This window comes from Phocoena sinus, chromosome 11 (genome assembly GCF_008692025.1).
Source record: "Phocoena sinus isolate mPhoSin1 chromosome 11, mPhoSin1.pri, whole genome shotgun sequence".
NCBI lineage: Eukaryota > Metazoa > Chordata > Mammalia > Artiodactyla > Phocoenidae > Phocoena > Phocoena sinus.
The window spans coordinates 95,081,617-95,109,327 of record NC_045773.1 but is presented as its reverse complement, the minus strand read 5'-3'; the positions used below and the strand labels follow the sequence as shown (position 1 = coordinate 95,109,327).

Here is a 27,711-nt window from a genome sequence, read left to right as displayed (position 1 = left end):
AAAAATTAAAATAATAACTGCAGTAAAGTTATACTGATTACAGTCATGTTTTATCATCTAATATTACTCGTGCATAGCCATTGCTTTTTCTTTCCCATGAAGCTCTTTTACTGAAGTACGGTTGAATATCAGCTTCAAAAGCTTTCTAAATTTTGTACTATTTAATGTTTGTGGAACTCAGAACTAGTAATTAAAATTATATTTAGTACCATTTCTGTATTCTTTATATGTTTTTATTTAAATTGTAAGCCTTTATTATAGTTAAGGTATTTTTACTCTCTACAAATTTCCTGTGACATATGATGAATAAATACACTATCATAAAATGTTTGCTTTCTCCATTAGGTTCCTTGTTGATGAATCATTATACAAACATTTCTTGCTTGAGGCTTTAATTTCATATACCACCCTTTAGAAAGTAAGAATCTCGCAAATACAAAGCAATATAATCATAAAATTATTTGTCTGAAAGGACAAAATCTGTGAAAAATATTTAATCAATATTTTTTTATAGAACTACATTATTTTTATACCTTTTCAGTTAACATTTGCTTTTTTTTCTGATTATATTGGTTGTCTTTGCAGGTTTTGTTTTAAACATTGATCAACTCTTTAGCAAAATTTATTCTATATTTTGGCCAGTATTTATTGGCATTTAAAGAGTATGTAGCAACTAAATAGCTTCAAATTAGCTCTCCTTAAATGCCAGTAAAATCTGAAACAAGAATGATGGGGGAAAAAACAAAACTGTTCTTCAGGTAGCCTTGAATATTTCTAAAGTTTCAAGAAATCGTAAGTCAGAAGGGACCCTAATTCTGTCATTCTTAGGTTGTGGTATAGCACCTTCTTCTGGAAACGGAGGGTGCATTTCAGGATGACTTTCCTGATCTTGTGTGAAGGCTTTGATAGGATTAAGTGCTTTGATCTTTTAACCCAACTTACTGCTTTTACACTGGTGTTGATCCTATGATTAAGAAACGTCCGTCTGTTGAATAAGTTCCAGTGTGAGACCAGGAGACCAGTAATAAGCCAATATTACAAATAAAACATTACCAGTTACAGAATGATGTTACCAAACCAAATAAAAGAGGATCCAGGTATAATGTGAAATGGGTGTTTCTCAAAAGAAGGAGGAAAAGGAATCAGGAAAATTTATAAAGTAAGGGCAAAGAAAGGAAGGAAAACTTTGATGTGGAAAACAAATGAAACTACAGAGATTTCTTGGCAAAGAAAAATATTATGAATCATCAAGTATTAATCCTAATGAAATAACTCAAGCCAACATCATGTAAAATATTAGATAAATGTTTGTTAAATGGTGGACAGGGCGTAATGATCTTTGAAGAGTGAGCAGTATATGTTAGCAGTTTTCATGTCTTTCATTTCTCAAATGTGCTGGATACCTGAATTTACATTAACTTTTTTGTTTTGTCAGATAATTCATTGGAATTATGTGATAAATACTTATTTGAAGAAAGCTACCCTAGCTAAGCAGACTGGTGAAGAAAATATTAGAAATTCAGTATTTCCCTATTCTCGGCATGGCAGTTCTCTTTTTTATGGTCGCTTCCTTGTAGAAGTCTACCTTTTAGGAATATATGTCAAACAGATTCCATAGTACCTTGTAAAGGTAGCTAAATAATAAAAGACTTGTTTTTAGATTAGGCTGTAAATTTTGCCCTACTCTGATTTACTTTGTTGTCCCATTCTTGAATGTGTCTGGTTATTAACAGAAGGTAATAGTGATGTAATGGCATGCTATATAAATAGGAGTATGCAAAGATAGCATGGTACTATCAAAGGAATGATCTGCCCTCCTAGAAATTGATGCTTCTGATGGTAATGCTCGTAAATCTGTACTTCATCATTTGTCCTCTCGGTTTATTTTATGAATGCATTTTCAAAATAATTTTAATTGATTTGTTTTCACTATTCTGCTTTAAAGGTCAGTCAGCTCCGTCAGCGAGCTTGCATCTCTGCAGGATTTAGTTCCATTTATATCACAGAAAGCTGGACTTTATATATAGCTATAGGAACCCAGAAACAAAATCTTTCATGCTTTCCAGAGGATTTATATTAATGTTTATTAAGTCTGTTGGAAAATTTATCTGTTAAGTTAATGCACAGCCTTGCTAGGGGATATCTGCATTTGAATGTACATATTTTGCACATTGAAATGCAAATTGTTTTATTTTAAATTATTTAAGAAGTTGGTTAATAATAAGTAATAGCTCAAGTCATGAGAAAATATGCTTATTAAAAACTCATATTCCCAAATCTGCCTAGTTACAATTATACATTAACTTCTCAGAAAGCAAGTGACCTCCATGGCTGTCTGTTTAGGGAACAAAAGCATTTTGAAAGCACTATTAGTGGACCTTGTGATTTGGTTTATAATATTGTCATCATACTAGAAAGTGTTTTGACTAATAAGTGGAAATTTCAGCTACAATAAGATGGGAAAACTATTTTTCACAACTTCTAATGTGAAAATTTTGGAGCATACAGAAAAGTAGATATTTGCATAATGAACACCAGTATGCCCATCACGTTTTAATAATTGTTAATAATTTGCCATATTTGCTTCATATTTTATTTTTAAAGTGCATTTAAGGTAAATGTCAGACATGGCCAAGTCATTTAAGCCGGGCGTTATCTGTAGAATCACAGAGGTCAAGGTTTGCTGGATCTTAGACGTTATCTGGTCCGGGCCCTCTCTTACACTTGAACCCCTTAAGCGCTAAGCTCTGGGATGCTGTGCATATTAACTAGCGCAAGAATTGGCCTAAACGGGCGTGACCAGTCCCACGGGCTTAGTGCAATTTTAGTGAAGGTGAGGCTCTATAAATAGTGCGATTTTGCAGGTCTTTCAGCTACTGCAGACTCAAATCTGGACCAATGATTCAAACATTGTTAGCTCTGCTGAAGGTTTATTCTGAAATACTAGCTTGCCCTGCTCGCCAAACTCAGCGTTTAGATTTTATTTTCGAAAGAGACAATTTTCCGTTCTTGGCAATTTTGTGTGTGTGGCCTTATCTACTCAAGCTGCTTGGTATCCTCAAGAGAATTTGAGCTCTCCCCCTGCGTTAATGATCACTTGGGGCCAGCACACCCAGTGGTTCCCAGTTAATCTGGCGATACTTCCAGAGGTGTACACCAGCTGCCAGAGGAAACACACCTCTAGGGATACTATTATGAGACTTGTAGTCAGTATGGTGAAGTAAAATTAATGTAGGAAATTCTTTCTCTTGTTCCAAACACACAGAAATACTATTTATAGTACAACAACCAACTGTAGTTTTAAATAGATGGCCAAGCTTGAAATTTAGAAAGAAAGACTCCCAGCCACCAAAAATAAGGAAACTCCAAACTAGCATGGTGAACAGATATTAAAAAAAAAGAAGTCCATAGGGACATCAAGCCAGATATACGCCCACAGGCCTGGGATTTAATGCTGCCAGATATATGCCCACGGGCCTGGGGTTTAATGCTGGTCCTGGAATGGCATCTGCGACCTCTGAAATAAGCATGGCTCTCCTGTCCAGTGACTTTGGACCATGTGGGGGAAAAGCTACCTGCTAAAAAGCAAAACCCTATACCTGTGCCATGCCAAAAGAACCTCACAGACGGATCCAGGATTAGTGTAATGAAACTGCTAAGGTCCCAGGCAGAAGCAATTGGAAGGCCGACCCATAGAGATGTGTCTACAACCCAGGGTACTTAAGACTCCATGGAAACCAATCTTGCTGAAGATAAGTTTACAATAAAAATTTTAAAATGTGCAAGGAAATAAAGTACTATGAGGGAAAGCCAGCGCACACAACTGGTGGAGAATTCAGAAACCACAGATCATAGTGCAATCTGAAAGGGACTTTAAGATGTTCTAAGGAATAAATAGGGACTAGAGAATAGTAACCATAGGCAAAAGTAGACATAATCAAAGTTGAGGAGGCAGATTTGAAAGAGAGAGAGATTATTACTAATAACAAGGTTATTACAGCCTATAGATACCAGTATTACTTTTTTGAGCGAATTTTAGTCACTGGAATTGTATAACCACAATCTGTACTTTCACTTGAAATAGGAATGGAATTTGCCAGTGTTGACAAATGCAATAGCAAAATAATACTATGTAAGCTTAGTAAACATTCTTTTCCCTTAAGGAAATCTGACAAAACACATGAAGTCCAAGACACATAGCAAGAAATGTGTGGATTTAGGCGTCTCAGTAGGTTTAATAGATGAACAAGATACAGAAGAATCAGGTAAGGCTTTATTCCATATTTTTCATAAATGCTATTTACAATGTACTCTTTTTTTTCTTTGCATCCATACTCTTCTTTCCATTCCCACTGATACTGCTCAGTTCCTACTTTCATTACCTCTTATTTATACTATGTGATAGCCTCCTAATCAGTTTTTTCACCTTCCCTTTGTCTTCCTTCCTTTGCATCTATCCCCACTGACGTTAAGTTAATCTTCCTGAAGCATGTGTCTGACCATACTGTTCCCCTGCTCCAGGTCTTCCATTGGTTTCCATTTGCCTACCAAATAGAATATGAGCTACTTGACCTCAAGTAATTCCTCAGAATCCTTTATAATCTGATGCCTGCCTACTTCTTCACCTTTATCCCTCATCTCTCTCTCTCTTTCACCTGCCCTAATGCTTGAATTTCCTGCTTACATGACACTGATCCGGCTCTCTGCCTATAAAGCCCTCACCCTCAATCCCCACACAAACGTGGCTCCCCGTCTGCATTGGTCAAAATCTTATTTTCCTTCAAGATCTAGCTCAAATCCACTGCCGTCATGAAGCCTTCTCTGATTTTCCCTTCCCACACCACTTGCGGGAAGCAATTTTTCCCTTTTCTCAACGCCTGTAATATTTTAGAGTTCACTCTCTGAGAGTATTGAATCCCTTTCTGCCATAACTTTTTTTTATTATTTACATGCTTCCTCCCTTACCTCTTCGCTGATTCTCAAGCGTGTCATGAGTAGAACTGATGCCTGAGTGATAATCGCTGCACCCGCAGCCCAGCGCAGTGCCCTGCTCATGGCAGCTGCTCTGGAAATATTTGGGGAATAAAACATTTCTTTGCTTCCCCAAATTGTTTATTAATTTGAAAAAGGTTAACTGGTTGTTTCCCTAACGATGTTAAGCCAACAAGTAGAAGTATTTATCTCTAACCAGTTTTGAGGGGAAATTAAGCTGTCCATCTGTTCTGACTAGTCAGACAATAGAATTATTTTTTGGTAAGACTTTTTGTTTTAACCCAAGGATTTATCAACAAGAGATAAGTTTTAAAAAAAAAAGTTGTCCCATTGCTGTTTTGAAAAACACCCTAAATTAAAGATTTACCTGCTTGCTATGTTTCAGTTAGTATGTACTAGTTTGATGTAGAAAAAATTTCCAAAGAGAAAATGGTGAGGACATCTTTGAAAATGCAGGTTAAAAAAAAGCAAATGCTTTTCATTCCACCGGACAACCAGTAACACACTGAATGAATCAGCCTGAATTTGTTTCTAAATATGCAAGAGAAGTGACTCACATCTTAAGTGCTACAGTTGATATGATTTCGTATTTTAAGCACAAGGAGAGGATTGCCTTTAACTTGAATTTTGGGAAATAAGTGGATGTATTATCAGTAGAAGGAAAATATAATCATAACAAACTTAGGACAGTAAGGAGGTTTCTAGTGCTTTATAGACACTTTGATGCTCTGATATATATTGGGGATGGCAGTATCAGGATTTAAAAGTATATATCAAATTAACATGTGTAACTTTTTGTCCTAGGAACATACGTATTAAAAACTGATTTTTGAATGTCTAGGAATTGAATTCTGTGTTGATGTCTTTGTATAAAGACACACATTTAATAAAATTAATTAATTTACTTCTAATGTAAATAGTCTGTTTGATTTATTTTCTTCTCTTAGTAGTCATGCAGTAAATTAACTACCATAACTATTTAAGTGAAAAAAAAATCCCTCTTTATTATCTATTTGCTTTATTGCTATTACGCTGAGCGATTCAGAATTTAAAAGCTAGGGAAATGAGTGACGCTTTCAGCGGGTATGTCTGTTACCCGGAGACTAGAAGAGGCACAAAGTAGAGGTTACAATATGAAATGCTAATTTCTGAAAAATGCATAAACGTTAAAGGCATTATTATTATAATATATACTCTTAGGTGTTTTACTTCTTTAAGAAGATGAGTCTTATAAAAATTAAGTAAAATGTAGAGTCTTCTAAACTGCCAAGGGAAGGTAGTATTTATATCCCAAATTTACATAGGAGAATTAAGTGTAGTTTCCATTAATTATCATGCGTCGTTTAGATTGGCCAGCTGACTGATGGACTTACATATCTATCCGTTCATTTTTATTATTTCTCACCTGATTCCAGAAACACTTGAAGCAGGTCTTAGACTATAACTCAAACTTGATAGCCTAATTCCCAATTCAGATGAGATCCTCTGATAAAACTCTAGGTAGTTTTAACCTGTTTTTTTTTTTTTAATTACTGTACTTACCAGTAGTATACTCAAAGTTTTTTCACGGTTTTAATTGAATAGTAAATTATAGCACATAGGTGGATTTTGCCAAGTGCTATGTCATACCTCGTAGTTCTTTATAATATGCCAACAAAATATATTCCTCCACTTTTGCTTTATTATAGGCTTGGAATGTAGGTATAAATGTGGCAAACGCTGTTTCAAACAAATGGTCTGGTTTTCCCTTTATTATTGTCTTTTGTGCTTTTAAAAATATTTTGAGATGTTTTTTAAAAATACAGAAAGACTACAGAGAGTTTTACTACATGCACTCATGTATGCACACCAGAGTTGGGGATTATAAATATTTTCTCACATTTGCTTCAAGTCTTTTTCATAAATTGTGTTTTTGAAAATTGTATTTTCATAAATTTGTATTTTTGGAAAAAAACAAGCTAAGTAAGGCACTACACGTTAGGTGCAGTATCCCTAACTCGCCCTTGCCCGTCACACTCCCTCCCAGAGGCAAACACTAACTGCACTTAGGGGTTTTCTTTCAATTCATTTAACATACGTGTGTATATCCACACATAGCATGTGGTTTTGTTTAAGTTTGTATTCCAAATTTGCATGAACAGTACCACCTTGTATGTAGATACCTGGAAAATTAATTTTGCTCTATAATTTTAAATTGTTGTCTAGGATAATTTCTATTTCTGCACATCCTTAACTATACCTGATGCTACGTGCCTTTTAGTTTGGGGCCACCTTGATGGATGCTAGTCTGCTGTCTTTGCTTATATTTTCTTGATTGCTGTCCTAAGTTTGGATCTTATTATTCTTTGGGAAGAAGTTTCACTCTATTAAACTGATGGTAGTTAGGAGATGGGATCTTGCTTAGCAATTCTTTAGATGTCTATGTTTTTAGGAAAGCGCAGAAGCCCACAGTGTGATGCTGCGTGTCCGCAGGGTGTACTGTTTTCTAGTCCAACACCAGCCTAGAATATTCTAGGCATTCTTTTTTCACTCTCCTCTACTGGATCCTCCTCATCTCCCCAGCCTCTGAATGCAGTGCCCAGGGCTGCGGTTTCTAATCTCTCATCTCTTCTGTCTGTGCTCCCTCCCCAGGTAGCCTCGTGCAGTCTTCCGACTTTAAATACCATCTATATGCTGATGATTCCAGTATCCGCTCCAGACTTGCATGTCCATCTTTCCACTCACCATCTCCATCCACTTGGATGTCTGATAGGCATCTAGAGTGTGACGTGCCCCAAACTCCTGGTTTCCCCCTTATGTGACTCTAAGAAGCACGCTTCCCTGAAGTCCTTCTCCCATCCTTCCAGCTGCTGGACCAAAAACCTTGAAGTCGTACTTGGTGTCCTTTGGCTCCAATCCACCAGTAAAACCTTTGGCTCTTCCTTCAAAACGTATTCGGCAATGTACCGCTTTGAACCACCTGTTCCTCCCAGCCCTGGTCAGAGCTATCATCACGTCTTCTAAGTTGCTTGCAGTAGCCCCTCACTGGTCTCCGTGGTTCAGCCCCTGCCTCTTTACAGCCTGCTTTCAACACAGCAGCCAAAGTGGTTTCTACAAGTTACGTCATTGCTTTGCTTAAAACCCTCCATCAGTTTCCTGTCTCGTTCGGAGCCGTGGTCTGTGTCCCCTGCGAGCACCACGCCTCTGAAACTCAGCTCCACTCCCGCCTCCCCTGCCCCTCAGCCGCAGCCACCCTGATCGCCTGCCTCGGTGGCAAGCACACCCAGCTGGCCCCTTTCCAGGGCCTTTTCTGTTTTCTTCCCTTTGGACTGCCCTCCACCAGGTGCTGCAAGACACGCCATCATCTCTCAGTGCTCTTCTGCTCAGATGTCACCTTATCAGTGAGGCCTTCCTGAAGCCCCCTAGAGAAAAGAGCACCTCACCCTCTTACTGCCAGCATTACTCACGCCCCCGACCTGCTTTCTTTTTCCGTATAGCACTTACAACAACTTACACGTGAGAGTGTGTGTATTTATTATCTGTTCCTTTCAACTAGGAAATGGAACATAAGGACGGCGATCTCCCTGTGGTCACTGCTGTATCGCCAGCACTTGCTGGGGTTGTGGCTAGCCGCAAATCATCGGTAGTAACTAGTTGTAGATTGAATGGATGAGTGGAGAAAAATGACCTACAATCTGTCAGGAAATCGTTCAATATTGTTGTTTTTAGAATACGACATGCTAGTTTTCCATTAAATTCCTACACTACAATTTGGTGGTAGCTGTAATACAGTATTTAATGCCTTTACCTATGAATAGTGTTTACATGATTTGGCCGTGGTCGATATAGGAATTTTCAAGGTGACGATGGCCATTCATTTGTTAATTTCTTATTTATTGGTTATTAGATCAGAAGACTAGAAGATATTTTAAGTTATCCTGACGATTCCATTTCTTCTTCCTCAGTAATGATCTGTGCAGACTGCTAAATACCTGTTCCATTTTTCAGCGGTTCCAGAGAAGAAGAGTTTATTCTCTTTGTGATTTATTATCTATTTAGCACTGCAGCAACTGTCTAGTATGTCCACAGTCACTGCCCTCAGGAGCTCCTCGCCTGTGGCTGTGATTGGAGTGAGCTCAGACTTGGCAGGGTCCACTCCTCAAGGCTGGGATCTGGGAAGGACAGTGACGGCCTCGTCTGGAACAGAAGGATGACTAAGGGTATCCTAGGAGAACGAAAAGAAAGGAAATATATCAAAATATAATTATCCATATATTGCTTTGTTTGAAAAAGTATTGATGAGGGGGTGGGGTAAAGGAGGGCAAGCATTCTGGACCGAGGGAGTTGTTGAGCAAAAGCCCAGAGGTTGGGAGAGGGGAATAGGGCATCAGGAGTATAAATGGGGCAGGATGAGAGAGTTGGGCAGGGCGCTGGGGACAGGTCCTACTAGGCAGGGGAGTTTTAGCACCTTCCTTTAAGAAAGTATGAGGGATTTTTTTTTTTTTTTCTTGTATCATCTAAAGTAATTTAAAGCCACTACCTCTTTAGTCCCATATACATCTGACTTTTAATCTGGATTATTTTCTCAAATGTTTTTTAAACAAGCAAACAACAAATAGTAGGCTTTTAATTTGTGTCCCAGGAATTTTCATTGCTGAGCTTTTGTTTGTTTTTTCTTTCTGCCGCTGCTGTTTTATTTTGTAGTGGGAATTTAGACAATAATGACTAAAAGAAGCATGATTTCTTTAAGTGGTTAGTCCCATGCAACAGCAACGATAATAAATAATACCATAAAGCAAAAATCTTTTGGTGGGGGGGGTACTTCCCTGGTGGTCCAGCGGCCAAGACTCCACGCTCCCAGTGCAGGGGGCCCGGGTGTGATCCCTGGTCGGGGAACTAGATCCCACATGCCACAGCTAAGAGTTCGCATGCCGCAACTAAAGATCCCGTGTGCTGCAACTAAGACCCAGTGCAGCTAAATAAAGAATTTTTTAAAATCTTTTTCTGAAAGGGTGTTTTTATAAACAAAGTACCTCAAGGTTTCAGCATCCCTCATTCTCTACCAGATGGAGTTTACAGGTTTGGGTGGAAAGTCTGGTACGATTTTTTCCCTTGTGACACCCAATTTTGTATGTATATATGTATAATGACTCATTTAGAAATCTTGCTCTTTATTTATTAAGTTAGGGAGCATTATTCCTCCTGGAATTCATTTCTACTGAGCAGCACCAAGGTGTAGAACTTTCCCCACAGACTAGACTATCATAAAACATAAGGACTTGATTTTTTCCTACCTTAGTGTTTCCGTGTATGTTTTAAAACCGTGCCCTTATCAACTCCATAAGGGTGTTGCACGAAGTAGTGGCGTGTGTTATGAAGTGTTTCATTTTACTATCAATTTAATTTTCCAAGGAAAATTACAAATTATTAGCCATATAGTAGTAGTAGAAGTAGTGACTAACTTCAAAAAAAAATAGGAGGGAGAATATTTTCAACTATCATTAGTTTTAATCTTTGAGGTGTACATCTGCTCGTAGAAGGAAGCTTGGGGTCCAGAAGCTGGTCGGTGCCGAGTGATCTGACATGCTGGGTTCTCTCTCCCCCTGCTTCCTCCCTGCCCGTAGGAGTTTCCCGCCTCCCTGATCACACCTGGAAGCCTCCCCCTTCTCAGGGATCAGGCTCATGACAGCGGTTCCTTCTGAGGCTTCAGCCGCCGGCTCAAGATGGCTGCCTGACAGTGTGTCCCCCATTTTCCTGGCCCAACAAATGAAAACAAGTGACGAAATTGCATCGTGTAATGTAGGGTCTTTCCACACATAACTTGCTGTCTTTTCCCTTTAATGATGAACAGTTTTATCAAGTGCTTTTGTGGCATCCTGGGGCCGTACTATCATTTCTCATACTCTTAATCTAATGTAACTCTGGTGTGAAGCCCACTGCCAGTGCACTGCTGGAAACCGCACTGAGATTCCATTTGCTGCGTGTCTACGTAAAATTTCAGGAAAATGCTAAGGTTTGGCCAGCAGTTAGGTGTCACAGCAGTTTCTTACCTGTGTCCCAAAAGGTAGTGATTCCAGTGGCTCTTCCGATGCCTTTCATTTTGCCCTCACGGCTGCATTTATCCAGGGACGTGACTGATCTACTATATGAAATACGCAAGTATGAAATTACTGAGTAAACTCCTATCAGCGGAATCTCCTTTGTCACCTAGGCTTTCCTAAACACAGTCGAAGTTTCTCACTTAATTATGCAACTAGATTACAGATGGCTACCAAATAACGGTGATTAAAGAAAAATAAGTAGCCAAGTTCAGGAGCCACGTGTCTCTTGGGAAACCAGTACACTGACACATCGTCTTGATCAATACGAAAATTTGTGACATTAAGTCTTCTCTGGATACTGAATAAAATTCTTAAGTAGTTTTGATAGCCACCTTCATATTTCACGTTGACAGCAGGGCATTTCTGTCAGAAGTGGAGTCCTACAGCACCTTAGGAAGGACTATACAATTCAGCACACTTGTATGAAGGTCACATATACCTGAACAGCCAGTGCTAACAGGATATGCAAGAACTTGTTCCAGATATTTACACCTTGATTATCTCAGACATCTGGGAAATGGGGTAAACATTTTAAAGAAAAGAACCCCACAAGGATATTATTTGGGCGCCCTGATTCTAAATGCCAGGCTTTCCAGAATAGCAACCAGAAACCTAAGGATAGTGTTTCTAAGGTTTATAGGAAAGATTAGGGGGCTTGGTCGTTTGATCTTGTCTGTAGCACATACATAATCATCAAGAAATATCACCTCTGAGCTTTCACTTATTCAACAAAATTTGTTAAAGGCTCTCCAAAGGCCAGTGTTACTACAGAGTATCCCACCATATTTATTTTTGAAAACTCATTACCGTTCGGTAATGTCTTGGTCAGCTTCTGGTTTTCTGGGAAAAGTCCAAGTCTTTTTGTTCTATGTTCATATTTAATTTTTCCTTAATATCTACCTTGTTTTGTTTATTTTCATCAAAGGTTTACTGTAGATTTATTTCTACTTATCTACGGTATTTCTTTTCCTGGTATTATCGTCAATCTTTTTCTTCTTTTGAATGTCCTAAACCTGTTTTCTGCTCTCTCCCAACTTGATAGTCTGAATGTCATTCACCAGCAGAATGTGCATGTTCCCTGGTTGACAGAGTGCTTATTAAAGGTCAGCGTGAAGAAGCTGGGATGCAGGAGCAAAGACCCCTGATTTGTTTTATTCTTTACTGCCCTTAAAACAGTGGGGTGTATGGCTGCCTTTTTTTTTTTTTTTTTTTTTTTTGCGGTACGCCGGCCTCTCACTGTTGTGGCCTCTCCCGTTGCGGAGCACAGGCTCCGGACGCGCAGGCTCAGCGGCCATGGCTCACGGGCCCAGCCGCTCCACGGCATGTGGGATCTTCCCGGACCGGGGCACGAACCCGCGTCCCCCTGCATCGGCAGGCGGACTCTCAACCACTGCGCCACCAGGGAAGCCCTGCCCATTTTATCCTTCAGCAGATGAATTCTTGTTCCAATTTTCAAATGGAGTAAATTTAGAGATGTTGGGAAACATTTATTTTGAATTAAGCAGAGGGGACTATAAATTTATCTAAGGCAGCCATTAAAATTTGGACATTTGACATCTCACAGGAGTTTCCGTGTAGTTTAAAACTAGCAACTCAAGCTGTAGTTATAGTAGGTGTTCCTGAAAAGTCTAATCCCTCCAGCCAGCTGCACGTGTCCCTGTATTCTTGCCGTGCAAAACGATAGTCTCAGGAATTGCGTCCCTGTGTTCTTGGGGTATTAGTAAGTACTTTTTCGTTTTCACCTTTTGTGTCAAAAACCATGCTGCTGGCTGTTTGCTTTTCATGTCCTTGATCCGAAGAATGTTTTTGTCAACAGACTGCTTGGAATGTTAACATGTGCCCTCCACTGCCAGACTGGGAGAACCATTCAGTGTGGCAAGGTGCAACTGGAAACACTGTTCCCGCTGAAGGTCAAGTACTTAGGGTGATGCGTGTAAGAGGATGGCATTAGATCACAGGATTTAAAACCTGTATCACGTTTACCCTTAAAATAAATTTAATGAATTTTTCTAAATGAAGTGCTTTCAAAATGACACCTGTAGAATATGTCTTTGTCACTGGGATGTTTACAGAAAACATTATTAGTTCTTTTAAGAGAAACTTTCATGCACAATAAGAAACCATGATAGGTCTTGGGACTTACAGTTAAAGAAGTGTGTATGTCGTTAATGAACCGTGCAGATACACTGCCTTTTGGTTTACTGCCTAAAGTTAACAAACGTTAAACCCTGGCTCATTATGTTGTTAAGATGAAAACATAGTTTAATTTAAAAAACCCAAACAAAAACCCATTACTGCAGTAGTTGCATGCTTTAAAAGACTTTTCCCCCAGGTTTCCCTTGTTTGTCTGGATTTCAGAGTGATTTTTCTAAACATGAGGAAAACAAAAGCAGACCAATTACAGCAGTAGCAGAATGTTGAAGAGGGAGGTGCTGCGGACCTCCCAGGGGAGCCTGTCTGAGGGAGGCCCCGCCTGGCTCAGCCAGCAGGGGTCACTGTCGGGCAGCGATGGGAGGGCAGCCTGGGGTTCATCCAACTGAAATCAGATTTTGAAACACATCTTTAGGGAAGTGGTTTGACATAAATTACTTTTGAAAAACAATATTGCTGCATTGTTTACCTTCTTTTTCCCTCACGAATTTAAATTCACAGAAAATAGAAGAATTAATTTTACACATACGTAAAATTGTACTGAGTAGTAGAAATTTTTATTTATAATGAGTTGGGAATGTATCTAGGAGGGCAGAAATTAAATAGAAATTTTATAGGCCATTTATCTATGAATTTGTTCTGTAAGTATGGGTTCCTTATACCTGTTCTAGGGTCCTTGGGGGATGCAGAGGGGTGAGCTACAGCCTTCACCCTGCTGGAATGGTACAGTCTACATTGTACAAACCAAAGAAGGAACAGTTGTCATAGAGTATATCTTACTGGAGTAATGACGAGACTCCTAAATACAAAAAAAAAAAAACCTGTTTCCAAATTCTGACTTTGATGCTTTCCAGCTGTATTTAAGTCTCTTAACTTCCTGTGTAAAATGAGTTTGGTATCAGCTCTGTCACGAGTGGCTGTTAGGTTTAAACATAACGAGTAAAATGTTGGCAAACCTTTTCTGTAAAGGGCCTGATAATCAGTATTTTAGGCTTTGTGGGCCGCACAGTCTCTGGCATGACAACTAAACTTTGTGAGTGTGGCAGGAAAGCTGCCATAGACAGTATGTAAATGATGGGCCTGGCTGTGTTCCAGTAAAACTTTATTTAAAAGAACAGGCGGGAGCCGCGTGAGGCCAGCAACTATGGTTTGGCAGCCCCTGATACGTACGATAGGAGCTCAGTGTAGTATGCCGTCGTAGTTACTATGCTCAGTAACAGGCTGTAGCAAAACGAGCAGTATCACAAAGTGCAAAATGGCAAGTTCTGGAGGAGTTAAGACGTCTGTGTTCTTGACCTTGCTGACTTGTCATGGGCAGGTCACTTTTCCTTTCTGGGTCTTCTACTCTGCACAACTTCTGACCGGATAGCAACAGTCTTCGTTGGGGGTAGGGGTTAAGGGGACAGGGCAGTAATACGAAAGGACTTTTCTTAGCATACCTCCAGAGAGCAGAGGTGTCTGGGCTTTGTTTTGGTGCTGTGGATATTTAAAAGGATGCCATTGTCTTAGGTTCATTTACGTTATCCATTGTATCTTGTTCCGGTCACTCTAGAATATCCACCCTGTTTAACAAATATGTAATGACCCCAAATTCATTTTTAGGTTCCCAAACCTTGACAGGGGTCTTCCCCTTCAGGAGTTTTACGACCCAGTGCATGTAGAGAGATAAATATTATTCAATCCTTATCTTGGGGAAGGAAAACTACAGAAAGAAATCCCAGCTCTTCTCAAGTCCTCTGTGAGCTGTAGGCATGTGGCTCTGTCCAGGGAGAAAGAAAGGTCCAGGGACACCAGCCTGTACGTCTTCCCACCCATAATACTTCAAACCTTGATCTGAAGTATAGGACGATCAAGGCCAAAGAACATTAAAATGGAGCCAAGTAGTTTTACCCCCTTCCCCATTAAAAAGCTTATGGTATTCTTTATAAATCCTCCTCATACATTGCACACACTGGAATTTTATATCTACATGTAAAACTAAAAACTTTAAAGATTTATAGTATAACTAATTATTCTTAAACTTCCATACTTACTGTAAAATACAGTGTATTTGTTGTGAAATGAAAAAGGTTATTAGTTTACATTTTCCTTGGGGATTGTATTTTATATGTTCTACTCTTCATAATGAAATAATTACTCGAAGCTTTTAATGTCTGTACCTGTAAATATTCAACTCACTCATGTATATTTATAAGCTAGGTTATTGACTGTAGTTCATCGTTGACCTTCTTTCAGATCATTCTGTGGTTAGGTTTTTATAATATGACATCTGAATGTGGAGACCTGGGTTTAGATCTTGGCTCTGACACTTCTGAGCTGTGGGCTTCACACTTTAAAATAATTAACTGCTTTTTAAATTTTTTTAAATCATTGTCTGATAAAAAGTCAGGTCCTTAATTAGTCCTTGTTTTAGTTATGATCAGATAGCACTGGTCTGTCTGTAGTTCTAAGCTGGGTTCTCTCGCAGTCTCGATGGCTAGAACCGGAGTAGAGGCATTCAGGCATCATACGTACAACTGAATAAGAACTGCAAAAATAGGTACAAGATACGAGGTAAGAATAGTGTTAGGTGCCAGATGTTTAAAGAGTGTGCGTGTGTGTGTGTGCGTGTGTGTGTGTGTGTGTGTGTGTGTGTTAGGATGTATTTTGGAGAAATTACCTGTGCCTTTAAATTAAACAAGAGAAGTGTTGGAATTTGTTTCAATTAATAGTTTCCTATTAAATGGAAAGAAAAAAATTGCTTGTCAGAAAGAGAAGTCTTGATGGGTATAATAAGAACAGCAGGGCGATGGAGATTGTGCAGGCTTATCCGAATGAGACAGAATATTGGTGTCAGTAAAGTAAAATAAAGGTCCTGGAGCATTGGCAAATGGGTTTTTCCTTAATGTCATTTCTTAAAAGATTATTTTGGTCTTTGTAGAAAGTCGAAAAACTAGTAGAGAGAGTTCTTGTATATTCTTTACCCAGCCTCCCCTGTGCTAGCATCTTACATAACCAAGAACATTTGTCAGCTCAGGATTGCTAACTAAAGCATAGGACTTACCAGTTTTTCCCCTGATGTCCTTTTCCTGTCCCAGGCTCCCCTTCAGGATCCCACATCACACTTAGTCGTCGTGGCTCCTCCAGCATGTCCCTCAGTCTTTCCTGTCTTTCATGACCTTGACATTTATAGAGAGTCCTGATCAGTTATTCTGTAGAATGTTCTCAATTTGGGGTTTTCTGATATATGCTCACAGCTGGATTGAGGTTATACATTATTGGGGAGGCGCCATAGGGTGGTTATGCTTTTCTTAGTGCATCATATCGGGGGTACAGTATGTCAGTATGTATTATTGGTCATGTTAACCTTCTTTACTTGGCTACGGTGATGTCTGCCAGGACTAGCTACTGTAAACTTACTGTTGTTCCCTTTATAAATATTAAATATTTGCGGAGATACTTTAAAACTATGCAGATATCCTATTTATGCATTGATGGATCTTGCCTGTGGTAAGTATTGCTGTGGTGTTCTAATTTATCAATTAGAATTTTTCTGCAAGGAAAAGTTACCATTTCTCCATTAGTTCATTCATCCATTCATTCATTTACATCAGTATGGACTCAAGGTTATATATTTTATTCTTTGGGTTATAATCCAGTTATTTATTGTTTGGCTCAAGTTCTCATTGACCATTGAGAGCTCTTTGAGGTCTGTTCCTATGCCCTTTCGACATGCTGCTTCTTTTTTTTCTTTAAGTGGTTCCTTACTTTTTTTTTTAATTTTTATTTTATTTATTCATTTATTTTTGGCTGTGTTGGGTCTTTGTTGCTGCGCCCGGGCTTGCTCTAGTTGTGGTGAGCGGGGGCTACTCTTCGTTGCAGTGCGCAGGCTTCTCATTGCAGTGGCTTCTCTTGTTGTGGAGCACGGGCTCTAGGCGTGTGGGCTCCAGTAGTTGTAGCATGTGGGCTCAGTAGTTGTGGCTTGTATGCTCTAGAGCACAGGCTCAGTAGTTGTGGCGTATGGGCTTAGTTGCTCCTAGGCATGTGGGATCTTCCTGGACCAGGGCTCGAACCCATGTCCCCTGCATTGGCAGGCAGATTCTTAACCACTGCGCCACCAGGGAATCCCAGTTCCTTACTTTTTGACACCCAAGATGTTCCAGCCATGGAGTTCACCATTTCCTCAGGGACCCCTGGTTCACTTTACTGGAGAATGGTATTTAGGAACCAAGATCTAGCCGCTAGGTGATGTGTTTCTGGCTACTAACCTGTCACTGCTTCTAGCCCCTCTTGCTGGATAGAGCTGGGAAATATGCATATTTATGCTAACTCGTACATATACGTACATCTGTGTTTATTTCTGTATCTGTGTATGTGTACGCATGCACACACGCGCGCGCACACACACACACACACACACACACACACAAACGAGAACATGAGTCCATACTGATCATTCCAGTTCCAGTCCAGTCCCACAGAGTTTATTTTAGCCTGCTCCATTTCCTTTCACCAACAGTGAGAAACCGTCTCATCTACAGTATGTTCACTTATTTGTTCAACTCTAGCATACCAATAAACTAGTTCCAGAAATGCTGACCCACCTGTGAAAAACAGGTTTACAATCACAGCATAGTGTTTGTATGCAGCTCTTTTTGTCTTTAGCCTTCACATTGTCTGGTCAGAACCCCCTTTGCCAGGGTTACCTAGGTCATGGTTGTGGAGTTCATTTGTACTCAGCCATCTGTCTCAGCTTGCATTTCATCTCAGATTTCCACCACATCCTGGTTAGTTGTGTTTGTATTTACACACCCTACAGTTCACCTTAGGGTGCACAGTTCTGTGGTTTTCGACAAATGTGTACAATCGTGTGTCCAGCCCCACAGTTCCACAGAGAACAGTTCCATCGCCCCAAAATTCCTCTGCGCCACTTCTGTATAGACACCTCCCCCCTGCATCCAACAGCCCCCAGCAGCCACTGATCTCTTTTCCTCCCTGTATTCGTACGTTTTCCAGAGTGTCATATGAAAGGAATCAGAATAAGGAGCTTTGGGGGTCTGGCTTCTTTCACTTAGCAGGATACATGTGAATTTGCCCATGTTTTTGTGGGCGTCAGTAGTTCATTCCTCTCTATTTCTGAGTAGTATTCCGTCGTATTGATGTGCCATAGCTTCGTAGCCACTGGCCACTTGAAAGATACCTCTATTATTTCCTTCCTGCTCCTTGCTTTCCGTTTAGTTTGATTGTCTTTTTCTAATTTCTAAGGCTGAGAACTTAGATTATTTATCTGAGACCTTTCTTCTTTTCTAATAGAAGTGTTGGATACAATAAATTTCCCACTAACCACTGCTTTAGCTGCATCCCACGAATTTTGAATGTTATATTTTGGTTTTGATCCAGTTCAAAATATTTCTAACTTTTCTTTGAGACTTTCATTTCTGACTCATGGATTGTTTAGAAATGTGTTATTTAATTCTGAAATATTGGGGGATTGTTGATATATCTTCCAGTAACTGATTTCTAGCTTATTCTGTATTCAAGCAAAAAACGTAAGTATGATTTCTATTCATTGAAATTTGTCGAGGTTGGCTTTGTAGCTCAGAATATACACATTGGTGAATGTTCCACGTACACTTAGAAGGAAAGCATATTCTGCTCTTTGGGTGGAACATAACTGTTAACTAGGTCTAGATGGTTGACAGTATTTTTCAAGTCTTCTGTGTTCCTACTGATTTTCTGTATACTTGTTTCATCAGTTACTGAGAGTAGAGGGTTGAAGTCTTCAGCTGCAATTGTGGATTTGTTTATTACTTTTTTGTTTTAGCCTCATTTATTTTGAAGCTCTGGTTTCATTGCTACACGTTTAGGATTGCTGTATGTTTGTGGAAAGGTAACCCTTTTATCATTATGTAATGTTCCTGTTCATCCTTGATAATATTCCTTGTTTTGATGTCTGCTTTGTCTGATATTAGCATATAGTTTTTTCAGCTGTATTTTAGTTAATTTTTAAAGGTATATCTTTCTACAAACTTTACTTTCAATCTATTATGTCTTCATATTTAAAATGGATTTCTCATCCATAATATATACTTGGGACTTGCTTTTTTACCCAGTCTAGCAGTCTCTCTCTTTAAATTCATGTGTTAGACCCTTCCTTTTATTTTTATTTTTCATGTAGTTGGAATAAAATCTATCATCATGCCAGCTGTTTCCTATTTGCTTCATTTTTTCCTTCTTTTTATGCCTTAATTAAGCATTTTTATGGTTCTGTTTTTCTCCTCTGTTGACTTATTTGTGTCTTTTAAGAAAATTTAGTCATCTGCCTTCAAATAATATTCCATTACTTTACATGTAGTGTAAAGACTTTATATAGCAGTGTATTCACAATTCCTCCTTTTCATCCTTTGTGCTATTATTGTCATACCATTTACATTTACACATGCTCTAAACATATAGCACATTTTTACTACTGTAGACATTAAATTATCTTTTAGAACAAGCATTTAAAAATTTTTTTAAATTTTATCTTCATTTATTGTATTTCCATTGCTTTTCTTTTTTGGGGGTAAATATGAGTTCCCATCTGATACCATATTCTCTGTGCCTAAAGAGCTTCCTTTAACATTTATTGTCAAGTAGGTCTGCTGGCAGTGGATCTCCTCAGTTTTTGTTTTCTAAGAAAGTCTGTACTTCTCTTTTATCTTTGAAAATTATTTTCAATGAGCATAGAACATAGAATTCTGGGGTTTTTTGGTTTTGGTTTTGCTTTTTTTTTTCCCCTTTTCTTTTCTTATCATTGTTACTGTGTTTTTCATTGCTAGCATTTCTTTTTTTTTTTTTTTTTTCCATAGTTTCATCTCACAGATGAAATTCCCACTTGGTAATATATATTGTTCACCTTTCTCGTTAGAGCCTTTAACATATTGGTCAATTATTTTAAATTCTCTGAAAGTTCTAACATCTATATCATATCTGACTGGCTCCGATTGCTTTTCCTCTTCTGCGTATGTTTTTTCTTGCCTTTTTGTATGCCTTGTAATTTTTGTTGAAAGCTAGACATCTTGCATAAGACAGTAGAGACTAATGTAAATGGTTTTTATGCCTAGCAAGGCCCTTTGTGTGGGAGTTAGAGCCTTTCTAGTCAAGAGTTGGACTGGGTTGGAGAGATTTGTTGTTGTTAAGGCTACCATCAGAGCACCAAAGCCTTCAGATTCCTATAGAGCCGCTTCTTGTTTGGGGTGGGGGTTGGGTTATAAGAGAAATGCTTGTTCCTTTCCAGTTTTAGGTGTTTCCTTTGTGCTATGCCTCAGAGAGGGTGCTCTACACATTCTATTCTTCTCCTGGTCCTCTTCCAGCAGTATTTTGCTGTTACCTCTCATTTCAAGCTCCTTAACTTGGCATTAGGGGGTGAAGGGGAGGATGGGATGCCACCTCTGTTCTGATGCAGCCTCAGCCTTCTACGTGCACCATGTTCTCAGATTTCTGGACTGTGGCCCTCTTGTTCTCCTTCCCTAGCTCAGCTGTTGTGGTGGACACGGCTGGCAACCTTGTCCCTCCTTAAGGAGTAGAGTTGTGTTTTTTCTGTTATTCACTCCCTTTCCCTACTGCAGTAAGTTTTCACCAAAGTTCCCAAGGGCAGCAATGCTTGTTGCCCTCCTCTTCACAGGACAAAGTGTTTGTTCCCTAGTGGAGAGAGGGGAGAGGGACCTAGGGGGAGTTCCTTGCCCCTCCTAAATGCTGCTGCTCTCCCCCGGATCTGGACCACAATGGATACTTAGTGCTCTTTTCTGTGAGTGCTTGAATGGTGTTCATGACATAGAGCCTGCAAGAGAATGTAGCCCCAGAGGAGTCACACAGCCCTTCCAGCCCACGCTTGGCTCTAACCAGTCTGTCAACCATTTAGCTGACCTCCCCCGACCCGTGTCCTGCTGCATCTGCCCCAGATGACACAAGCATGTGTCTCCTCTCTTCCTACAGACACTGTCTCTAGAGTTTGGGCTGTTTGATTGCCTGGGAGTTCAACCTTATAATGGGTTTAAGGAAAGTCATAAATTTAAAGTTAGGCCTGTTATTTAAAAAAGAAAAGAAAAGAAGTGATAGCTTTTACGATAAAGCAAGTCTCACCCTAGTCAGGCTTTGTGGCAGGGTTGGCCTCTGATGAAATCAGCCTCCCTCTCCAGTAACCTGTTCCCTCTTGTCAGTCATCCGGGTTCTTCTGTTTTGTTTTGATTTTTTTTACTTTCTCCTTTGAAAGAAAAATTTTTTCTCATATTAAAATCTCTAAAAATACATCTGATTCGGCATTCATGTGGCAAATTCAAAATATATGGGGGATGACTCTCTAATTTTAGCATTTCAAACATCAGACAAGGTATCAGAGAGGGATCTGTGAGGCAGGAGGCAGGGCATCTACCCGGAAATCACCCATTCCATGTCCAGCATGGGCATCTGGTGGGATCCAATAGATTGGTGTTATTTTATGTATGATTTTACAGCAAAATAGTAGAACCCATAAATCAAAAGACATGAAATCACATATTAAAGAAATCTAAATGTATATGTTTTCTGTTTGAATGTTTTAATTATAAAAGTAACATATGCTTGAGATTAAAAAAAACATAAAAGTTCTAGTCTGTTCTATCTCCTAGAAATAATCATCCTCAAATGTGTTGGTGTTGATGCTTCAAGACTTTTCTCTAAGAACTTATCTTTGTAATATAGAAAGAGTAGTAAATTAATATGCAAACCATTTGGAAAACCCAGGAAATATACCAATTAATTCTGTTTACGTTTTTTTCTCTTCAAAAAGGACATATAAATGCAGACTGTATCACAGCTAATTTGAACTTGGTCTGATGCCTTCTTTATTATAGCTCAGTGACAATGAATTGGGGTAGAGATTTTGCACTCCTCCTCCATTTAACTTTTTAAACTTTAATAGCTTTCTAAGGGAAAGTACCTCTAATTTTGCAAGATTTTGAATAGATAAGTTTTTAAATCCAATTTCACATGAGCTTATGAGATATCTGAAACTATTCCCTAGATTATCTTGAATGTTCCTTGTTAAACATAGTCTCACATGACATTATAAGGCTGATATTAATGACTTTTAATTAATGTTCCCCTTCCTGTGAGAAGTGGGTTGAGTCATTATAGAAAAAAATGATGGGAAAATTCAGTACCTTTCTCAGTTAAAAAAAAAAAATGTACAAGGATTAAATATTACAGAATATTACTACTCAGAGGACAGTGGAAATATACCTAAACTACTATTCAAATATAAAGGAAAATTATTCTGTTTGCAAATATGAAATACCATCATTTTTTTGGTTTTGTTTTCATTTGTTCAATAAAAGGGAGATACAAACAAGTAGATAGAGAAAAAGAGCTCAGAAAAAGAGCTGCAGTGAACTCTGTTAATTTTCTTTATATAGTTCAGTTTTCTTTTGCAGGTTTTACGAGTATAATATTTGAGGCCTTTATTTCTGGTTTTCGTTGTGTATCACCCTCTGCCTGTCTGCTCCCGCGAGGTTCATTTCACGTTCTGCATCCTTAACAAGCCTCCCTGGCCACGCCCCACTCTGTCGGCGCCTCACTCCTCTGATTCCTGCTGCACAGACTGACCTCCCCATGTCATTCTCCTCGACTAAACTGTAGCCTTTTTATGGGTAGAGCCCTTGCCTTGAACATTCCTCACACTATTGCCAAGCTTATAAAAAAGAAAAGGTTGCATTCGACCACTTGCAAAACATTCTGTAACATACCCTCCCGGTTGTTTTTATCAGATGAAAAACAAAGATGCAGTTACGAGCGGTCTGGATATGATCTTGAAGAATCCGATGGCCCAGATGAGGACGAGAACGAGAACGAAGACGAGGATGAAGACAGCCAGGCCGAGTCGGTCCTGTCGGCAGCCCCCTCGGCCACGGCCAGCCCGCAGCGCCTTCCGGCTAGAAGCGGCCTCCAGGACTGTCGGGGTGCTGACGAAGACGTCAGGATTCCTGATTGCTTCTCTGGGGGACACACGGACCCGATGGATGTTCTCCCGAGAGCGTTGCCCACCAAGATGACCGTGCTTAGCACAGTGCAGTCGGACTACGGCGGGAAGCCGGGGTCTCCGGTTAGGACCAGGCAGCGGGCTGCGGGGGACGAGGGTGAGGCAGCCGCTCCTGGACACTCTGCCAGGTCACCCGAGGCTGCGCCCAGGTCCCCGTGTCACCAGATGTCTGTGGACTACCCCGAATCCGAAGAGATCCTGGGACGTTCTGTGGCAGGAAAGGCTGTTGCTTTAACACAGGTAATAACTTGGTGGTTTTCTTTTCGTTTAACCTACTGAATATGGGGAACCTGATGACTTAAGAAATCAGTGCACTTAAATTACTCATTTACAGCTAAGTCAGTTTCTTTAACCTTATTTTTTTGTTTGATTTAAGGCCAAAGGACATTTATGTCCTTTGGATTCTTGTTAGGTATTTTAGTCAGAGTTCGTATATTGTATTATAAGTCTGTGAAAGAACCAGTATATTTACAGTATACTCATTTGTTATTATTTGGTTTTTTTAAAAAAAAATCTTGGAATAAAAAATATGTGTGTGCCAACAGAGAATGTGAGTCTTGGGACCTACGTATTCCACGGCTTCCTCTGAGATGATCTTCCACTGGCATCGATGTGATGGATTTGCACTAAATTATCTGAACATTTTGCATTTTGCCCCTGTTAGCAGGCAGCCACCAGTTTCCATGGCAAAGTTAATGTGACCCAAAAAACGTATTAAGAAGTTCACTTTGCTTGAATGATCAAATTGCTGTGACAGCTTAGGAAAGCTTCCTGCCCAAGAACTAGCTCAGGGCCAGACTCAGGCCTCGGGAAAGTCACCCTCCATGTGTGCTGTGAATGATTTCCTGCTTTTACAAACCCTGGTGGGCTTGTGAGGAATCCGTTCTTCTCTCTCATTGACAGTTCTCTTACCTCTGGTATGGATTGATAATTGTAATAGGATTTATTTCTAAATGCGGCAGATTTTGGATTGCTGGGTATCACTGGAGAAAACTAAAAAGACTGTGAAAAGATTGGATTTCTGTAGCCTATCCTACATTAATATAATTTAAGTTACGTTCCTATTTAAGTAACTAAGTAAATTAGTATGTACATTAATGTAGTTCCATAACACGGATATATCAAGAAAAAGCTAATATTTATATGATAATCTTGGGTGGAAGGGAGGATTGGTGAGATTTATCCCTTCTACTAACATTTCATTACTCTCACATTAGTCACCTGTGCTCTAACCTTCTCTATCCCCAAATCTCTCACACACCTGCCAATGGCTGGAAATCTGGTTTTCAGTAGACATTTCATACACTTAGAATAAATGAACAAATGAAAACTGCAGACCTTTCCGTTAATGGCAGCTCTTTATTTCATAAATGGAGAGTCCTCCAGTTAATTTCCCCCCGTGAGTCGATACTCATAGCCAACTAATATCTCAGAATTTCTCAGTAACTCCTAATCTCTAAAATAGGGTGGAGCCGGTGGTGCCAGCAATAATAAAAACAACAACAATGGAAGAAGAATTATGGCCCCCTCTCTGGGTTAATTTCAGTATAACTGAGATGATATCCAGGAAATTTGTTGGAAAAATGTGAAGTACTCTGCAAAACTTGTTGCTGACCTTTGTAAAGAGATGAAGAGCGTAATAGGTTTTAAGTTGGAAATTTATTGTTTAAATCAAAATACAACTTTTAGCAAGCTTATCATTTTTATAAAATACAAGTGTACATACTCTTACCTCAGGAGGAATAGACTTTACAGGAGCTAAACATTTTAGCTCAGTGACTAATAAGGAAGCTCTGCCATCAAGGACCGTTCCGTCTTGTCTTTTAGGGCCCATCATCCGTGAGCCTTCCTCCTCGGGGCATTGAGCGCAGCCCTCAGCCGGGAGGGGCACCTCCTTGCACGACCTCGCCTCGGCCCGGCGCTCAGGAGACGAAGCAGCAAGTCACTCTCCATCCGCCTCCAGGCCTGCCTTCTCCCCAGACGCATCTGTTCAGCCACCTTCCTCTGCATTCCCAGCTGCAGTCAAGGACACCGTATAATATGCTTCCGGTCGGGGGGATCCAGGCGGTCCCTGCCGGCCTCACATACTCCACGTTCGTACCCATCCAAGCTGGGCCAGTGCAACTCACGATCCCCGCTGTCAACGTCATTCACAGAACTGTGGGCACCCCCGGGGACTTGACCGCCGAAGTGTCCAGCGCTACCAGCCCCTCCGGAGTGGCTGAATTGAGCAGCGTGGTGCCCTGTATTCCCATCGGCCAAATCCGCGTGCCGGGCCTGCAGAACCCGAGTCCGCCGGCCCTGCAGCCCCTGCCGGCACTGAGCATGGAGACCGTCAACATTTTAGGCCTGGCCAGCGCGAACCTCGGCCCGCAGGTGCGTCCGCCCGGGCTCGCTCTGAACGCCGCAGTGGGGCTGCAGGTGGTGACCGCCAACCCTTCCTCCCAGAGCGGCCCCGCCCCCCCGACCCCCATCCCGGGCCTCCAGATCCTGAACATCGCCTTGCCCACGCTGATCCCCTCCGTCGGCCAGGTCACCGTGGACGCCCAGGGAGCCCCCGAGAGGCCCGCTCCCCCAAACAGAGCCCGGGAGGCGCCGCCCAAGCAGCCCTCGGCCGCCGGTGCGCACCCGGGCGGTGGGAGCGCGTCGCCGCAGGGCTCGCCCCGAGTTCCTCGGGAAAACGCACCGAAGGGGCTAGACCCACCTGCCCCGGCCAGAGACCACGCCGGGCGGGACGGCTCCAGTCGCCTGGACGCGGGGACGGCCGCCTCCGGGAATCACCCGAAGCCCCGGCACGAACTCCCTGCCGCTCCGGGCAAACCAGCATCCGGGCCCCCGCCGTCCGGCCGGCAGCCTCGCCCCCTGGACCGGGAGGGACCCGCGGCCCGGCCTCCGGCCACGCCCCCGACCCCGGCCCGGAGGCAGGCCGCGCAGTTCAGCGATGTGAGCAGCGACGAGGACGAGGACAGGCTCGTGATCGCAACCTAGGGACGTTTTATTTGGGGTTTTGTTTGGGTTTTGGTTTTCTGGAATTTTTTTTTTTTTTTTTTATAGAACACTTACAGGTTTCTTTGAAAACCCTCCTTTCCTTAAAGCACATTTTTCTGATATAAACTCATGACTAATCTTTGTGCAATCATGAACTTTTGACCAATAATCGTTGTTTTGTGTCAGCTCCAGCCATTTTTGTACATGTTGTATAGACAATTGTGCCTTTTAGGAGTTTTATGTTTAGAGACTGTACAGATTGTTGAATATCTATATACATAAAATATATATTATATATGTATATGAAAACCAGGTAGTTATTTGTGTTTAGCAAAAAAACCTGTCAAATAAATCCAATGATTAAATTATATGTTGTACTGTTAAATATAAATTTTTATGGCTGTGGGACAGAGTTTCTGTGTATAAATTAGTACGTGAGCTCCATATTTATTGTATTCATATTAGTCTTTGAAAATGGGTCTGTCCTTCTTGCGTAAGACAGTAACTTTACACTTCAGACAGAGTTTCTGTGTTATTGTTTCAGTAAAATATCGTTTACTGACTTTACAATCGCTTTAGTTGTGCTTTCTTTATGTCATGTAGGGGCCAGCAACCTACATTCGGAAGATAGCCCTAGGTTAACATTCCTTCCACACTCGCCCCCCTCCGCCTGTATTTTTGAGAAATGGGGGCTTTATAGTGGTGTTACTGCTGTGTGAAACTCACTGAAATCCATTTAGCCAAGTGACCGATTTTTCCAACTTGTGAGGAATAATTCTGTAGCTATTAACTTATGAGGAGATTCAGTACTTGAGAACACTTTCTGTAAGTATACATAGCATACGGACAGAAATGGGCAAAGTTCCTAAGGGTGAATATGACAGCTTCTGGGAATTGTAAATTAAGTTACAAAACAGTCGTCTGGAGAGCTCGGCTTGGGTGAGGTGCATGAAACCCTGTACCTCAGGTATCACCCCAGGTCTGGGCTTGAGCCTGGCCTCTTCTTTCCCTCAGCCCTGATCGTTATACCCGGAGACCTCTGTCCAGTACGAAACTACAGGGGGTCCGGGATTTACAGAAGAACCAAATTCAGACTTCAAAATTACTTCAGTTGACTCTTTAGAAATGATTACTCCCTGTCCTGAGAGGCTTAACTTATTCAGAAAAATGGGGAGGGTACCCACAATTACCACTGCAGTGATTTGCATTATTACCTGAGCATTGTAGATGCTTCATTTGTGAAAAAAGTATTTTAATGTTGGAATTTGAATACTTAGCACATCATTAAGGCAATGTGTTCATGTTTTTAAAGGCCTACGCTGTGAAGATTTCAGCAATACGAAGTTGGTGAGACAACAGTGCATGAGGGAAATACTCTGAGGAATTTGGAGTCCTCCTTTTAGCCAGCCCCTGCTTCAAATCTGGGACTTTGGGAAAAGTGCCTGTCATCTGGGCCTGCGGGCT

The 27,711-nt window shown here is 40.6% G+C and overlaps 1 protein-coding gene across 5 annotated transcripts in view; it reads left to right on the top strand.

Annotated features, from left to right (window-relative positions):
• Nucleotides 1-26,811, top strand: part of HIVEP1 (HIVEP zinc finger 1) — a 144,379-nt gene extending 117,568 nt beyond the window's left edge. For 4 of the 5 annotated variants that reach the window (XM_032648859.1, XM_032648860.1, XM_032648858.1 and 1 more), the window contains 3 exons: nucleotides 4,164-4,265; nucleotides 22,988-23,499; nucleotides 25,087-26,811. In XM_032648859.1, coding sequence (XP_032504750.1) covers nucleotides 4,164-4,265; nucleotides 22,988-23,499; nucleotides 25,087-26,247 — 1,775 coding nt within the window. In that variant the 3' untranslated portion in view covers nucleotides 26,248-26,811. The remainder of the gene's footprint in view (nucleotides 1-4,163; nucleotides 4,266-22,987; nucleotides 23,500-25,086) is intronic. The other variant, XM_032648862.1, reaches the window with a different exon arrangement.
• Nucleotides 26,812-27,711: the final 900 nt, after the last annotated feature.